Raw genomic sequence first — 17979 nt, forward strand, 5'->3', positions numbered from 1 at the left:
AAGTGAAAATATGATATGCGTGTGTGAGTGTACATGTGCGTGCGCGTGTGCCTGCGTGTGTGTGTGTATTTAAAACCAGTGGTAGACTTAACATTGACATATGTGTGTGTAAAAAAATACCCTGCTTCCTTTCGTAGCCTTTTCAAATTGCGATGAAAATAAGTACAAATGTGCTTGTGATTACAGGGACCTCAAGCACCTGTTGTATGATCTGTCAGCAACTAGGGGAAACAACTCCAGGGGTCTTGTGGTGTCCTGAGTGTGAAGTGGTCCTCTGCGACAAATGTGTGAAGATACACCGGGTGACCCCTATTTCACTGAACCATGACCTATGTGATCTGTCGTCTAAGTCAAAGGTTAAACGGAGGATCAAGTGCACGGAACACAAGAGTAACCATGTAGAGTTCCACTGTCAAGACTGTGGGAAGGCTGCCTGTCAGACATGTTGTATCATCTACCATAGAGCTTGTAAGACTGTCGTCACCATTGAGTCTATGAAGCCAGGGATGAAGGCAGCACTGATGGAGAAGAGACTTGGCATGGAGAAGAGACTGAAAGTGAGGTCGAAGAAAGTAGACATACGAAACGAGAAGCTCCAAAGTAATTCTAGAATCACAGAGTCAGCTGTTCAAAATATTAGATTGATCTGCCAGACAGCCATTAACAAGATTAAACAGAAAGAAACACAACTCTTGGATGAACTGAATAACATATCACAGACATACGCCGACCAACTCCAAGCTGATGTGAAGCTGGAAGAGATCGAGATGCAGATGTACAGACAACATTGTGAGTTCATTGACCAGGCCTTGTTATCGGACTGTGAGATGGACCTGTATGACGCGTATCATGCCTGGGAGTCTGGAGCTGTAGAGATGGAGGATGTCAGGGATACAGAGGCAGCAGACATCCGGAGAATAGATGACATCAGGTTTACACCTGACACTGACAACGTCCTGAAGGTCTTAGATAACCTGCAGTTGGGGGAGATTGACGTCACATACCAGCATCAGGAGCAATGTCTGCCATCTCCAGTGCTGGTTGACAGGATAGATGGGAGGGTGGCGGGTGATGAGGAGGATCCTTACCTACAAGACGTGACAGTTCTGGTTGTAGATGGTGTACAGGCATGTGTTGTTACGGACTATAATAACAACTGTGTGAAATCTTTCTTCACAAGAAAGAATCATTCATGCCATAGTAAGCTTCCCCTGGAAACGTCTCCTAAAGGGATGACACAGTCGAATGAGAAGCAGGTGATGTTTGCTGTCCCTGAATCCCTTCAGATTTTAAGAATAGAAGTGACCCCTGACCTGGTGCTGCTCTCAGCCATCACAACACGTTCCGGATACTACAGTCTGGCTATTCTGAATCCTTCCTGTCTAGCAGCAGGTACTTGGGACTGTGTGGATATCCTGGACATTGCTGGACACGTGTTGAGGTCAATCACTACATACAATGGCGACTCACTGTTTTCCGACCCCTGGTTCATGTGTGTCAACAACAAGGGCAACCTACTCGTGTCTGACTGGGGGAAGAAGTCTGTGACATGTCTGACGTCAGAGGGAGATGTTGTGTGGATATACGCCCCTACTGGAGACAGAACACACACCATCCCTCGTGGTATCACAACTACCAGCACAGGAGACATCCTGCTTGTAGACAGTGACATGTACAAAGTGATACAGTTGACAGAGGCGGGGGAGTTTGCCAGGGAACTGCTCACATTAGAAGATGGCTGTGAGATATGCATGCGCGATATAGTTTATGATAAATACGGTTTCTTATTTCTATGCACAGGCACGGAAGTGAAAGAGTACATGTTTTTCTGACACAAAACTCAAAACAATGAAAGTGCAGAGCTGTGGTTTATGACATTCTGTGCCTGGTGTTAGTCAGAAATGGCTTGTGTCTTCACCAAAACGTATGGGCATAGCTTTGTCAGTGAATTGCAGACATACAATTTTCAAATAGGTCGTTTCCAGCATGAAGTGAAAACGTCCACCAGGTGAAAGATCACCAGCTGTTGTGGAGATTCCTGGGATTGCCTGAGCTACACAACGACTACTTGATCTCAACAGTGTGCTGAACCAGCTGAACTTTGAAGAAATCCCTCAAGGAAATATTCCTCTCCGTTATCCCTATGCTAGACTAAAGCTAAGAAAGAGTCTGGGTATATTATTTGTTTTTCGAAAAACGAAGAACATTTTGTGTTGGATAGAATTGAGGAATAACGAACCCGGTGCTGGTTAGGTGTTTTGTTACTCGGAAGTGTACATGTTTCCGTGTATATGACCACACCACTGTATGCGTATTTAGAATGATCTCATCATCCGTTCAACAAAGCATGGGCCCAATCAAATTCCAAACGATATTTCTAGTATTGAGCGATGTTTCCTAAAACCATATATAATTCCTTTCAAAACGTTTAGACTCGCTAGTGTAATATACTTCCCATCAAAAGTTTAGACTGTTTTAAGTGAGTCTAAACTTTTGAAAGGAAGTATACAAATTGAAGTCTTGAGGTCAAGGGTATACTGTATCCCTGTTTTCACATATTATACACAGGAGACACTATAATGAAATGTCACCCCAAGCCAAATTGTTCTGTTTTCAGATTTTATTGCTTGTTAGGAAGTAAAATGAATGTGCGCAGTTTTCATTTCTGTACGTTAGATGACCCTGAAGATGAGAAATTCATGTGATAATATGGTTGGACAAGGACATTTAGTGAGATTTCAGGTATTAAATTATATTATTTCGTAGAGCAATGCTAACATTTGAAATACTTGACGTCACGTTTCTATTTTGTGCACCCATTTCCCCATTTCCTATACATCAGACCATTATATTGCACATGTATATTTCAGTTTTGGTTCTGTTTTGCTTCGTTTCTCTTTGTAGCTGCATGACGATGAATGAACGAGTGTGTAATTCAATGGAATGAGGTGTAATGCCGCTTTGAACAGCTGCACTCAGCAAGTCAATTAGAAGGGCATGATGATGAGAGACACACAAAATACTGTGAGTAGACTATACTAGAGAGGAGGACAAGGACATTTGGTAACATTTGGCCCCACCTTTTATAGATGTAATTGCTGGGACGAGATCGCAAATCTGGGATACCAGTCTGAGATACTGTCAGTCTAGATTGTATGTATATTTTGGCCAGCGACAGATATTGTTTGACGGTGATACTTTTGGTGATAAAAAGTTGTAGGTAATTACATTGAAAATACATAAAGTGTCAGTTTGTTCAAAGTATGTTTCTTTTGGTGTTAGTGAAATGGGACACACTCTGTTTATGAAAGACGTCAAGTATATTTGTAATGACCCATGGAATTCCATGTTAATAAGATATGTGATTACAATAATAGGAAGGATACAGTTTCCCTAACAACCACATGCATGAACATTCCGGAAATTTAAAAGAAAAAAACACTTTCCACATTCGCGGAAAAAATATTAAAATTACACTTGAGTGTTTGCCAGTTCATTTGACCCGGCGTTAAAATGAGGCAACATTTCTTGTCTTTCTTTCTCAATGTTCATTCACATGTCTCTGGTCAATTTCACTTAGCTGATTCAAACAAGTTGGGAATTGACATGGAGCGTGCGATATACTATGCATTTAGGAGCTGCAGGAGCCATGAGACTTGTGTGAGACTTTTACGAAAGTTTAGCTTCATTTCCGGAGGATATCAGATGAGTGGCTGTGCCCTCTATATATTATCTGATTTATCAAGGCAATACGTCGAACTTTTGTCAAAATGTAGAAGCATTTTGTTTCTTGAGCATGACATAAACTGTCTAGTAATAATTCTGAAATATGAGCGAAAAAACGATAGAAAATATCCATGATAGCCTAATAGGGTCTTGTTCACACGAAGGTATTTGTGGGTTTTTTCTAACTGCACCCAGAGCAATATTAAAGCTGACAATCCAGGCTGAGCTCCAGTAGTGCATGTTAATTATTCGTGTTCGATGATAGTTTCTGACTAAGGTTAGGTCGCATTTCAGCCTGAGTAGCAATGTGGTCTTTGACGTAGAGTGGGACTAGACAAAACGGATACATTCATGGTCCAAATAGGGCGATGGAGCTGCTTGAATTCTCATTATTCAAGCACGGTCTGTGATCGTGATGCATGTGCACTACAACTTTAGCTGTGTACAAAGTATGGTTATATGGAAAACAGTAATAATATACTGATTTCTGTGAAACATAGCTTTATGTTTGCCATTGTACATAACAGTTGCAAACAGGAACGATATATACTGAAAGCCATTAAAAATGCAATTTGACATTCATACTTTCTTTACTCACACTAATTTCAACATATATATACCAAACTGGCAGATATGTTTTAAGTGAACATCTGTGAATAATTACATCTGAAAATGTCCAGTCAACAACAACATCAGTGACGCAACAACGACATCACACAAAGGAGGGGTCACTTTCAGTCAATATCGTGTGTGTCCACCGTGCGCTGCAAGACATGCTCGCAGTCTTTGGGGCATTGAAAGACACACATTTCTCAGGAACAGTTGTTGGATGGTCTGCAGTCTCTGATGGTCTGTGGTCTGATCAAGACACCCACACCCCACACCCCACACCCCACATCCCGCACCCCCTCCAAAACGATCATGTTCAATGACACAGTTTGGCGCAAGTCTTTCTTCTTTACGTCGATAAATCTGTTGACGTCCATCTGCAAAGGATAAGTTAAACAAAGATTCATCTGAAAAAATGACATCTGGCCATGTCCTGTTGCCAAGATTGGTCCTATTTGCTGCCCATCGCTGTCTGGCAAGTCTGTGGCGATGCAATAAGGTTGGACCACGGTACGGGTGACGACACCGGATGTTGAATGCAGCAAGGCGTCCTTGCACCATTTGGGCGCTGAAATGACGTTGACTTGTCCCAATTGTCCTCCTTGCCTAATCATCAGCTGTTTGGAACCGATTTGCAAGTGTGAAACTCGGATATTGCGGTTTTGTTGAGCTCTTATCACAGGTGGTGCACCAGGTCGCGGACGATCAGCAACACTTCCGGTCGCCCGAAAACGTTGTCTGAGTCGACTTACAGTGGATGGATGCACATTAAAGTGCCTGGCAATCATCACATCCGAAGCACCTTGGATGACCATACCGATAACCTGATTCCTTTCGTCTTGTGTCAAGTGTGGCATTTTCTCAAAGTGATAGAGTTCCACAATTCCTTGTGCTTTTACAGGGCCTGGGTGCAGGTAACGCATGTGCACAGCGTGTTTCATGAATGTGGTTGTGTTTACGAGAAGTGTCAAAGGTTCAGTTTTAAGTATCACAGTTCACTCGAAATGGGCCAGAACAACAGCCTTTTATTCCTACATCCTCTGTATCGCAGGAAAAAAACTTCAATAGAACTTTTGTAAGTTTCAGGACAACAAATACCAATTGCGTTTTTAATGGCTTTCAGTATTAGTTTAAAATTTGCACACCTCAGGAGGCCATATCATGAACTCAACTTCTATTTGAAGTATCAAATCATTTACTAGCATCATCAAAAACTGTTCCCCTGAAGTTGGGGCAAGATTTCTTCACTTTTTGAGTATTTCTTTATGTTACCTATAAACAACACAAATGGAGAACAGTACAACTAAAACAGACTGTATAATTTTCAAATGTAATGTATGGCCCTTCGTGGATTGAGTTATAGACAAAAAAGATATTATGAACATGAAACAGCCAAGTAAAGAAAGGCCATCAAAAGAAATGTTTCCCATTCTATAACTAAAAAGTACTCCACCCTTTACATGAAACTTGGAATAGTAGAGAAAACATACCATTCAACCAATAGCCTGATAGGAGGGTGACTTTAAAAGATGACCAAGGAACTTCAGTAGATTCGACAGTCACGTACACCAATGTCATGGGGATGTAATTAGTTTTGTGTTGTTTGTTGTTGTTGTTTAACGCTCAACTCAGCAATATTCCAGCTACATGGCGGAATACTGTAAATATTCGTGTCTTTACCAGTCAATCCAGTGATCAACATCATGAGATTCGATCTTGGGAATTGGGATACGATAACATGTGCCAACCAAGACGGCGAGCCTGACCACCCGATCCCGTTAGTCGTCTCGTCGTCTCTAAGGACCAGCTTGGGTTGCTGCAGATCACTTCTAAGCCAGATCTTCACAAGTTGTAATTACCAGTCAGAGGACGTCCGGTACTATAGCTACCTGGCAACCGGAGCGGTGGGGTGGCCTAGTGGGTAAAGCGTTCGCTCCTCACGCCAGTGACTCGGATTATGGGTAACGTTAAAGGAAATATGCATGCATTCAACTCTTTTCCTCAATTGTTTGTGACACTTCAGTTTTGGTGTGTGTGTTTTGTTCAATTGGATGCCCTACATTCATTTTCAGTGTTGGAAAGTGTTTTGCATGAATGAAAGGGAGACAACACTACCGAGATCATTCCGAGGTTCCAGCGGTGTAAATGTACTCCATAGAGGAAGTAAGCACATAAAAGAGGCTAAACAACAGTCAATCAGTACCTGTGGAACAAGTGAACCGAGAGAGCGAGAGACAACATCGTGTTCGGAGGGAGCGTTGCTCCGCTCTAGAATACTTTGGTGAGCACTAAGCATCAAGTGCTTTATATTTTTTCTGTATGGGTATTTGCAATGACCTCAGTTTGTAATTCAATAGACTTAGTGTAATGCTGCTTTGAATAGTTGTACTCTAGTAATTCAGTTAGATGAGCATGAAGACGAGAGACACACAAAATACTGTGAGTAGACTATAGCTATACAAGAGCGGACGAGGGGATTTGGTGTCATTTGGTAAGTTGAGGTGAAATTGGGTTTTACGTCCTGCTTGAGAATATTTCGCTCATATGTCGACGTGCATGCATGTGTATGTGTATGTGCGGCTGCTTGTACTAGCCCAGACTGAAGCTGGTTTTAAAAGTGTTCGCCCACGCGCAGTGAAGCATGAATACCCCACTCAGACACATTATACTGACTCCGAGCCGACCGGTCCTTGTTGTACCCATTAATGCCGAGCGCCAGGCAGGGACCAACAAGTACCATATTTTAAGGTCTTTTGGTATGACGCGGTCGGTGATCGAACCCGCGACCTTCCGCTCTCTGGGCGGACGCTCTAACCACTACACCACGGAGGCGATCATGTCATTTGGTCCTATCTGATACAGATGTATGTATATTCCAGATGTTATTGCTGAGACTAGATCACAAATCTAGGGTATCAGTCTGAGATACTGTCAGTCCACATTGGAAGTATGTTTCAACTAGCGAAAATTATTCTTTGACGGGGATACTTTTGGAAAATAAGAGTTTAATTAAATTTGAAACACATATAGTGTCACTTTGTTCAACGTATTTTGTCTTTTGGTGTTTGTGAAATGGAACATACTCTGTTTATGAAAAACGTCAAGTATATTTTAAGGATGAATGGAATTCCAAAGATACATGATTACAATAATAGGAAGGATACAGTTTCCCTAACAACCATATGCATGAACATTCCCGAAACTTTTAAACATACGCTTAATGTACTTTTCTGGTAAACCTTCCGAATGAACAGCTGCTTCTAGTAATATACTACCTGTTGACCTCTTTATGCCCAAACTTTGCCCTCACAGAATAAAAAAGTTGTATATCAATAAAATTATCATCATTCTTGATCACCTCAACTTCTAAAATGCCCATCAAAGTAATGTCAAGTATTAATTTTGAAATTGAGCAACAAAAAAACAAAAAAACGCACACATGAAAGAGATCCATGATAGCCTAATTTGGCTTTGTTATTTGTTGGTATTTGTGCGGTTTGTTTAAAGGAACCTAGAGCAATATTCCAGCTGACAATCCAGACTGAGTGCAGGTAGAAATAATTATTCCTTTTCATTGATAATTGTTTTATAAAGTTTGATTTTATGTCATTTGATTAATCAGCCTGAATAAGTTGGAGCAATATTTCCCCACTTTTTCGGCATTTGCTTATACATTGTATTACCTATATACAACACACATGGACAACAGTACAACTAAAACATACTGTACAATTTACAAATGTAATGTATGACATTGAATATGCCCGTCGTGGATTGAGTTATGACACAAAAGATATTATGAACATGAAACAGCCAAGAAAAGAAAGGCCATCAAAAGGAATGTTTCCCATTCTATAACAAAAAATGCGCCGCTCTATGCATGAAACTTGGAAGAGATAGCCCGATAGGCGGGTGACCTTAAGAGATGACCAAGGAACTTCAGTAGATTCAACATATGGGGGGATGTAATTTGTTTTGTGTTGTTTGTTGGTTTGTTGTTTAACACTCAACTCAACTCAGCAATATTCCAGCTGCATGGCGGAATAGTGTAAATATTCGAGTCTTTACCAGTCAGTCCAGTGAGAATCAATCTTGGCATTTGGGATAGGATGACAATCCAACTGTGTGCAGGTAGTTATAATTATTTCTTTTCAATGATAATTGTTTAATAAAGTTTGATTCTTGATATGATTAATCAGCCGGATTAGCAATGTGGTCCTTGACGTCGAGCCAGACCAGACAAAACTGTTACATTCATGATCCAAATAGGGCGATGGGGCTGCTTGAATTTTAATTGTTGCATGTGCAATATAACTTTAACTGTATAAAATGTATGTTCATATGGAAAAAGTATTACTATATGCTGATTTCTGTGAAAAATAGCAAGAATTTCAGCTTCATCGAGCATGCTGCATTTCAACTTTATGCTTGACATTGTGTAGGAACATAACAGTTGCAAACAGGAAAGCTGAAACATCTAGTTTAGATTGCCCACCTCGGGAGGTGATATCATGAACTCAACTTCTATTTGAAGTATTAAATCATTTGCTAGCATCATCAAAAACTGGTCACTAAAGTTGGGGAATATTTCAATCACCTTTTCCAAAAACAAATGCAAAGCAGTATAACTAAAACATACTGGAGAATTTACAAAAGTAATGTTTGACACTGAATATGCTCATCGTAGACTGATTTATATCGGACACAACACATATTATCAACATGAGACATCGGGTAAGAGTGAGTGAGTCAGTGAGTTGGGTTTTACGCTGCTTTTAGAAATATTCCAGCAACATCATGGCGGGGAACACCAGAAATGGGCTTTACACATTGTATCCATGTGGGGATTCGAACCCGGGTCTTCGGCGAGACGAGCCAACGCTTTAACCACTAGGCTACCCCACCGTCCCACTATGAAAAGAAACCATCCCCATTCTGTACATAGAAATTATTGCACTTTTTGCATGAATCTTGGAATGGCAGAGAAAACCATTCATCTATTAGCCTGATATGCGGGTGATCTTAATTGTCACAATGTCACGGGGATGTAATTATTTCTGTCCTGTTTGTTTGTTTCTTGTTTAACGCTCAACTCAGAGATATTCCAGCTATATGGCGGAATATTGCAACTTATCGAGTCTGGACCGGTAAGTCCAGTGATCAACATCATGAACCGAGAGAGCGAGATACATTGATACATCGTGTATGTGCCGAATGCTGCTCCGCCTGCACCTCGCCAGCAACAGCTGACCTCGGCCTGATAAACACATGCTTCTCAATGTGTCTGTGTCAGTATAACATTCTGAATACCTTTTTTTTGTCACTGTAATGTTTACAATTAGAATTTGAATAAACAAGGTGTTTTTCTTTTCTATTAGTGTTCAGAGAGGTCAATGTTGGTTGATTATGGCTTGTTGTTTAACGCCGCACTCAGCTACGTTCCAGCTATATGGCGGCTATCTGTAAATAATCAAGCCTGGACCAGACAGTGATCAGCATTATGAACATCGATCTTTGTACCTGAGGTACGATGACATGAGTCAACCAAGTCAGCCAGCCTATCCAACCGATCCCGTTAGTCGCCTCCTACGACAAGCCGACAAAGCATGGATCAGTTCTAACCCGGACCTTCACGGGTGTGAGAAGTCAATGGGTGTTATAAGTAACAATTACACAACACATGCATTTCAGTTCTTGGAAGGCATTTAGAAGTTGGATGAACATGAATACATGTGAACGGTCACTTACTGTTTAGATACGTGTTCAGACTCAGTATACGTATGTGTAAAAGATTAAATCGCTTAGTTGGGAAACACAGGGATTAGGTGTAGGACAGGGAAAGAATTGTAACCAGTATTGTTTTTGTGTGGTTTCAAAGATTTTCTAAAAGTTGCTTTATTGCACATTTAGTTTTTTTGCCACTTTAATGCATCAACGTTCCCTTTTGGTTATGTTGACACATTATCTGAATTTCTTGTAAGCATACCAACACCGGGTCGTGTTTTACAGACATTATAAACCTAAACCTATTTTTGTCCATTTAATTGAAGAGTTAGCTTAAAACCTTGGAATAATCTCCAGTTGGAGGTTTTACCAGTGGTAAAACCCGGTTAGAGGTTTTACTTTTTAATAAAGTACCCTAACCGAGTTTTACCAGTGATAATACCTGTGACAAGATAAAATAACAAAATTCAAAAGATAAAATTCTTTATTTAATTATTAACTGCCTAAAGTTTAGAGTGACATGGAAAGTTTTGTGCCAGTCAGTAGATGGGATTTCGGGTTGTGAACGAGCCTCTCCAACAGCACATTCTGGCTGTGGGTCGGTCTTTGTAACCGTGGTTACGGTGGTTTGCGGGTGGGCCTCGGCTGGTCTTGACTTTTCAGATGTCAGTCACTGCAGCTTTCTGGTCGTCAGATAACCGTTTGTACACCCTTACTGCCTCACTGCGATGTCCTAGACAATAGAAATATTTGTTACATATGTTATATTTGGGATTACGCTTTCTTAGTAAAGTACAAATTCTAGTACTTTTGGTGTGTTGAGTCCCATCCGGGATTCGAACCCACACCCTCAGAATCAGGCACCAAATCGCCAGCACACAAAGTCAGCCGCCTAACCCGCTCAGCCAGCGCGACTTCCACAAAAATGGAAGTTGGACAACTGGTAGTCTGTGTGCTGGCGATTTGGTGCCTGACTCTGAGGGTGTTGGTTCGAATCTCGGATGGGACTCATCCCCACAAAAAAAAGCATTGTGTAATCATAAATATTTGTTATTTATACACCTTCAACAAAGTGTTTTCAGTAAATTCTGTAGATTCCAAGATCAGATCACATCCATATTTCCGTTTTAACAAGAGATTTGAATCATATACTCATGCCAATAATGGTTGTCACCCCCCTCCCCACCTTATGAGTATATAAAATACTTACACAGACGTGTTTTCAAAACATATCCTTCACGTCAACAAAGGCCGATAAGCGCCCAGCCCTTCGGTGTTTCCTCCCTTTAGAACACTCAACAAAGGGATAAAAAGGTCGAGTTCAACCGTTTGCAGCAAACCACACCCAAAACCACACCGGAAAGGTAGGCTTAAGTCATTGCTTGTGATTTTCTGTAACGTACATATTGTTGAACTGATAACTGATGCCATTTATTGTTTTTTGTCAAATGTTGTTCATTATCTGATAGAAATATACGAGTGTCAATACGTCTTGAAATCAGTGATAATTGTGAGGGTAAGTTGTCTACTTTCGTTATCACTTTATACGATATCCTCGCGATGGTGTTGTAACACCTAGTACTGGAGCTAAGTGGGTAAATCCAATTATACAAAGGTTTTGTCGTTGACTGATTCATGGAGTTGATTAAAAGTGTTCAGGTGTACTTTCAATAGATGTATCCGTTCAATCGTTCCTCCTACCGTGTTTTTTGCGATACCTTACTACTGTTGGCTGCGGGGCTTGCCGATCATGTGCATTGTCAGTGTTTGTCTCTGAAAAGGGTTGAGGTTAAAGGTGAGTGAGTAGACACCATGTATAGTCGTGGCGGTGCAGGTATGTCGGTTGTGTTCTCCACGCCTGTAGTGCATGTATCTGGCAGGAACGTAGGTTTAGGTCGAGAGTCCCTGTTAACCTGGTCCCGATACTGTATAGCAGTATCATTATCCTGGGTGACAATTGGCTGAGATCGACCATTGGCACGAATATGCTCCCAAGATTATTAAGTACATGCATAAATAATATGGTAACTATGATGACGTAAATACGATCCGACATTGACCTGTTGTTTGTGAAATAGTCAATGTTCAGGTATAATTTCGGTGAGGGTGTCCATTCAATCGTTGTCCCTACTGTGTTTTCTGCGATGCCTTACTACTGGTGTGTGTCTGTGTGTGTGTGTGTGTGTGTGTGTGTGTGTGTGTGTGTGTGTGTGTGTGTGTGTGTGTGTGTGTGTGTGTGTGTTGGGGTGGGGGTGTCGATCATGTGCTTTGTTGGTTATTGTTTGGGTCGAGGTTAAAGGTTAACGGTAATTAGATTAAATACATGCATATGTACATGGTACATGATCCAAGTCGTGGCGGAGCAGATATGTGGGTTGTGTTTTCCACACCTGAAGTGCATGTATCTGGCAGGAATGAAGGTTTTGGCCGAACTACCCTGTTAATATACCGTTCAATATAGACAGTCAGAGAAAACACTGTGTATACCTGAATGGGGAAATGGAAGGTCAGTCCATGACATCAACACCAGCGTTAGTAACAACAGGGTGGGGCTCGACGTTGTCATAGTAACATGTCAGTCCAGGACCATGTAGCTTCATATATGGCAGAAGAACGTGGGTGAAAACCTGTTCCTGATATTGTGTGGCAGTATTATCCTGGACGACAAGCAGTTCAGATTGGCACCATTTGCGCGAATATGCTCCCGAAGAATACTACGGACTTGCATGGTAAATAATATGGTAACTATGGTAAAGGTACATAAGATCTCAGTGATCCCAGTCTGACTGCTCGGGTACAGAGGCTCACATGCAGTTTACATATCACACACACACACACACACACACACACATCTCTCTCTCTCTCTCTCTCTCTGTCTCTCTCTCTCTCTCTCTCTCTCTCTCTCTATCTCTATATATATGTGTGTGTGTGTGTGTGTATGTATATATACTGTATGTATATACAGTTAGATAGATAGAGAGACAAACATCCGTTTATATTTAAAGTGTGTCTGTGCGCGTGTTAGTATACAGCTTCACATGCAGATGCGTGTATGTTCAGATCTTCCATTGCTGCTTATGGAATCTGTAGTGAGTAAAACGTAATTTATTTGTATTAAACTAAACAGGCACAAACTGCATGTGTATCTTACAGATGGCGACCGCCGGGCTAGAGAAGAAAGTAAAGGATAATTTCCTGACGTGCTCCATCTGCTTCGAGATGTACACAGACCCGTGTACACTGAGGTGTGATCACACATTCTGCAGGAAATGTATCACCTCATACATCCAAACCAGACCAGATGCTGTACAGTCCAAGACCATCCCCTGTCCCTGCTGTCGACAAGACACCAAGGTCCCCCACCCCAGCAGGCCGGTGGAGGAGTGGGCGGGGCAGATCAAAGCCAGCATTGTGATACAGGGGCTGATTGACACATATTGGTTCGAGGAAGATGTGCAAGGTAAAGTGAAAATATGATATGCGTATGTATGTATGTATTTAAATCCAATGGTAGACATGACATTGATATCTGTGTGTGTTAAAAATACCCTGCTTTCTTTAGTAGCCTTTTCAAGTTGTGATGAAAATAAGTACGTGTAACTTGTGTTTACAGAGACCTCGAGCCTGTTGTACGATCTGTCAGCAACTAGGGGAGACAACTCCAGCGGCCTTGTGGTGTCCTGAGTGTCAAGTGGTCCTCTGTGACAAATGTGTGAAGATACACCGGGTGACACCCAATTCACTAAACCATGACCTGTGTGATCTGTCGTCTAGGTCAAAGGTCAAACGGAGGATCAAGTGTACGGAACACAAGAGTAACCGTGTCGAGTTCCACTGTCAAGACTGTGGGAAGGCTGCCTGTCAGACATGCTGTATCATCTACCACAGAGCTTGTAAGGCTGTCGTCACCATTGAGTCTATGAAGCCAGGGCTGAAAGCAGCACTGATGGAGAGGAGACTTGGCATGGAGAAGAGACTGACAGTGAGGTCGAAGAAAGTAGACATAAGAAACGAGAAACTCCAAAGTAATTCAAGAATCACAGAGTCAGCTGTTCAAAATATTAGGTTGATCTGCCAGACAGCGATTAACAAGATTAAACAGAAAGAAACACAACTCTTGGATGAACTGAATAACATATCACAGACATACGCCGGCCAACTCCAAGCTGATGTGAAGCTGGAAGAGATCGAGATGCAGATGTACAGACAACATTGTGAGTTCATTGACCAGGCCTTGGTATCGGACTGTGAGATGGACCTGTATGACGCGTATCAGGCCTGGGAGTCTGGAGCTGTAGAGATGGAGGATGTCAGGGATACAGAGGCAGCAGCCACCCGGAGAATAGATCACATCGGGTTTACACCAGACACTGTAAAAGTCCTGAAGGTCCTAGATAACCTGCAGTTTGGGGACATCGACGTCACATACCAGGGACACATGTCTGTCAACTCCTGTGCTGGTTGACACGAGAGATGGGAGGGTGGTGGATGATGAGAAGCCTAATCTATGTGATATGATAGTCCTGGTTGTAGATGGTGTACAAACATGTGTTGTTACGGACTTTAAGAACATGTGTGTGAAATCTTTCTTCACAAGAAATAATCATTCATGCCACAGTAAACTTCCCCTGGATAACACTCCAAACGGGATAACACAGTTGAATGAGAAGCAGGTGATGGTTGCTGTCCCTTTATCCCGTCAGATTGTAACGGTAGACGTGATCCCTGACCTGGTGCTGCTCTCTACTATCAAAACACGTGCCGAATACTACAGTCTGGCTGTTCTGAATCCTTCCTGTCTTGCAGCAAGTAGTAACGACTGTGTTGATATCCTGGACATGTCCGGACACGTGTTGAAGTCAATCACTACACACAATGATGACTCACTGTTTGCCCGCCCCTGGTACATGTGTGTCAACAACAAGGGCAACCTACTTGTGTCTGACTGTGAGAAGAGGTCTGTGACATGTCTGACGTCAGAGGGGGATGTTTTATGGAGATACAACCGTACCGGAGACAAGGCACTCGGCCAACCTTTTGGTATCACAACTACCAGCACAGGAGACATCCTGTTTGTAGAATGGAACACAGACAAGGTGATACAGCTGACAGAGTCGGGAGAGTTTGTCAGGGAGCTGCTCACGTTAGAAGATGGCGATCAGACAGGCATGCGCGATATATTCTGTGATAAATACGGTTTCTTATTTCTATGCACAGACACGGAAGTGAAAGAGTACATGTTTGTCTGACATAAAACAAAAGAATGAAAGTCAGTGCAGAGCTGTGGTTTATGACATTCTGTGCATGGTGTTCGTCTGGAATGGCTTGTGTCTTCACCAAAACGTATGGGCATAGCTTTGTCAGTGAATTGCAGACATGCAATATTCAAATAGGTCGTTTCCAGAATGAAGTGAAATAGTCCACAAGGTGAAAGATCACCAGCTGTTGTGGAGATTCCTTGGATGACCTGAGCTACACAACGACTACTTGATCTCAACAGTGTGCTGAACCAGCTGAAGTTTGAAGAAATCCCTAAATATATATATTCCTCTCCGTTATTCTTACGATAGACTAAAGCTAAGATAGAGTCTGGATATATTATTTGTTTTTCGAGAAACGAAGAACATTTTGGGTTTGATAGAATTGAGGAATAACGAACCCGGTGCTGGTTAGTTTTTTTGTTACTCGGAAGTGTACATGTTTCCGTGTATATGACCACACCAGTGTATGTGTATTTAGAATGATCTCATCATCCGTTCAACAAAGCATGGGCCCAAACAAATTCAAAACGATATTTCTAGTATTGAGCGATGTTTCCTAAAACCATATATAATTCCTTTCAAAAGGTTTAGACTCACTAGTGTAATATACTTCCCATCAAAAGTTTAGACTGTTTTAAGTGAGTCTAAGCTTTTGAAAGGAAGTATACAAATTGAAGTCTTGAGGTCAAGGGTATACTGTATCCCTGTATACTGTACTATATGCTGATTTCTGTGAAACGTAGCAAGAGTTTCAGCTTCATCGTGAATGTTGCACTTCAACTTTATGCTTGACATTGTGTAGGAACATAACAGTTGCAAACAGGAAAGCTGCAACATCTAGTTTAGATTGCACACCTCGGGAGGTGATATCATGAACTCAACTTCTATTTGAAGTACCAAATCATTTGCTAGCATCATCAAAAACTGTTCACTAAAGTTGGGGAATATTTCAATCACTTTTTCCCAAAACAAATGCAAAGCAGTATAACTAAAACATACTGGAGAATTTACAAACGTAATGTTTGACACTGAATATGCTCATCATGGATTGATTAATGTCGGACACAACACATATTATCAACATGAAACATCCTGTAAGAAAAGGCTAATAAAAGAAATCATCCCTATTCTGTACATAGAAAATATTGCACTTTTTGCATGAATCTTGGAATGGCAGAGAAAACCATTAATCTATTAGCCTGATATGCGGGTGATCTTAATTGTCACAATGTCACGGGGATGTAATTATTTCTGTCCTGTTTGTTTGTCTCTTGTTTAACGCTCAACTCAGCGATATTCCAACTATATGGCGGAATATTGTAACTAAACGAGTCTGTACCGGTTAGTCAAGTGGTCAGCATCATGAACCGAGAGAGCGAGATACATTGATACATCGTGTACGTGCCGAATGCTGCTCCGCCTGCACCTCGCCAGCAACAGCTGACCTCGGCCTGATAAACATATGTTTCTCAATGTGTCTGTGTCAATATAACATTCTGAATACCTTTTTTATGACCCCGCCATATTGGCTGGGGGCATATAGGGTTACCCTCGGTGTCCGTCCGTCCGTCCGTCCGTCTTTCCGTCCGTCCGTACGAAACAGGGAATGTATTCTATCCACTTCTCCAACATAACCGCTCTGTGGAATTCAATGAACTTATACATGGGCTTTCTTGGGACTCTAATGGTGTGCATCTCATATTTTGTTTTTTATTTTATTTGTTTTTTTTTTGTAAGTTTAGAGACATTTGCACTTAGGTACATTTTGCTGAATTTCTCTATGCTGATAGTGTAATAGGGGTAAAGTCTATCCACTTCTCCACAAAAACTGCTAAATAGAATTGAATGAACTTCTACATGTCTTTTGTAGGGACTCTAAAGGTGTGCATTTCATAATTTTTTATGCAATTTCTTAATTTTGTCACTTTTACAGATGTTTGAACTTAGTTGAATTTTGTTCTATTCAGCCTGTTCGTTTCATCCAACAGGGGTGTACGTTATCCACTTCTCCTCAAAAACTACTTTATGGAATTCCTTTAGATTACACATGTGCCTTATATGGACTCTAAAGGCGTGCATCGCATATTTTGATTTTGTATTTTATTTATTTTTCCAATTTTAATGCCGTTTGAACTTAGATAAACTTTGTTGAATTTCTCTCTGAATATAGTGTTGAAGGGGGTGAAGTCTATCCATTTCTCCATAAAAGCTGCTCAACAGAATTGTTTGAGCTTCTACGTGTGTTTCATTGGAACTCTAAAGGTGTGCATCTCATACCTTGTTCATCCAATTTCTTAATTTTGTCACTTTTACAGATGTTTGAACTTAGTTGAATTTTGTTCTATTCAGCCTGTTCGTTTCATCCAACAGGGGGTGTACGTTATCCACTTCTCCTCAAAAACTACTTTATGGAATTCATTTGATTACACATGTGCTTTATATGGACTCTAAAGGCGTGCATCGCATATTTTGATTTTGTATTTTATTTATTTTTCCAATTTTAATGCCGTTTGAACTTAGATAAATTTTGTCGAATTTCTCTCTGAATATAGTGTTGAAGTGGGTGAAGTCTATCCATTTCTCCATAAAAGCTGCTCAACAGAATTGTTTGAGCTTCTACGTGTGTTTCATTGGAACTCTAAAGGTGTGCATCTCATAC

The 17979-nt window shown here is 41.2% G+C and overlaps 1 protein-coding gene across 1 annotated transcript in view; it reads left to right on the top strand.

The window, feature by feature from the left end:
• The window catches only part of LOC124279581, a 51255-nt gene that overhangs the window by 22780 nt on the left and 10496 nt on the right, over positions 1 to 17979 (top strand). Inside the window, exons 4-7 of the mRNA XM_046715422.1 lie at positions 187 to 1740; positions 13406 to 13524; positions 13673 to 14368; positions 14454 to 15452. Of these exons, the coding sequence (XP_046571378.1) occupies positions 187 to 1740; positions 13406 to 13524; positions 13673 to 14368; positions 14454 to 15308 (3224 nt within the window). The 3' untranslated portion in view covers positions 15309 to 15452. The remainder of the gene's footprint in view (positions 1 to 186; positions 1741 to 13405; positions 13525 to 13672; positions 14369 to 14453; positions 15453 to 17979) is intronic.

This window comes from Haliotis rubra, unplaced genomic scaffold (genome assembly GCF_003918875.1).
Source record: "Haliotis rubra isolate DU_JTF1 unplaced genomic scaffold, ASM391887v1 Scf252, whole genome shotgun sequence".
In the NCBI taxonomy this organism is placed as follows: Eukaryota; Metazoa; Mollusca; class Gastropoda; order Lepetellida; family Haliotidae; genus Haliotis; species Haliotis rubra.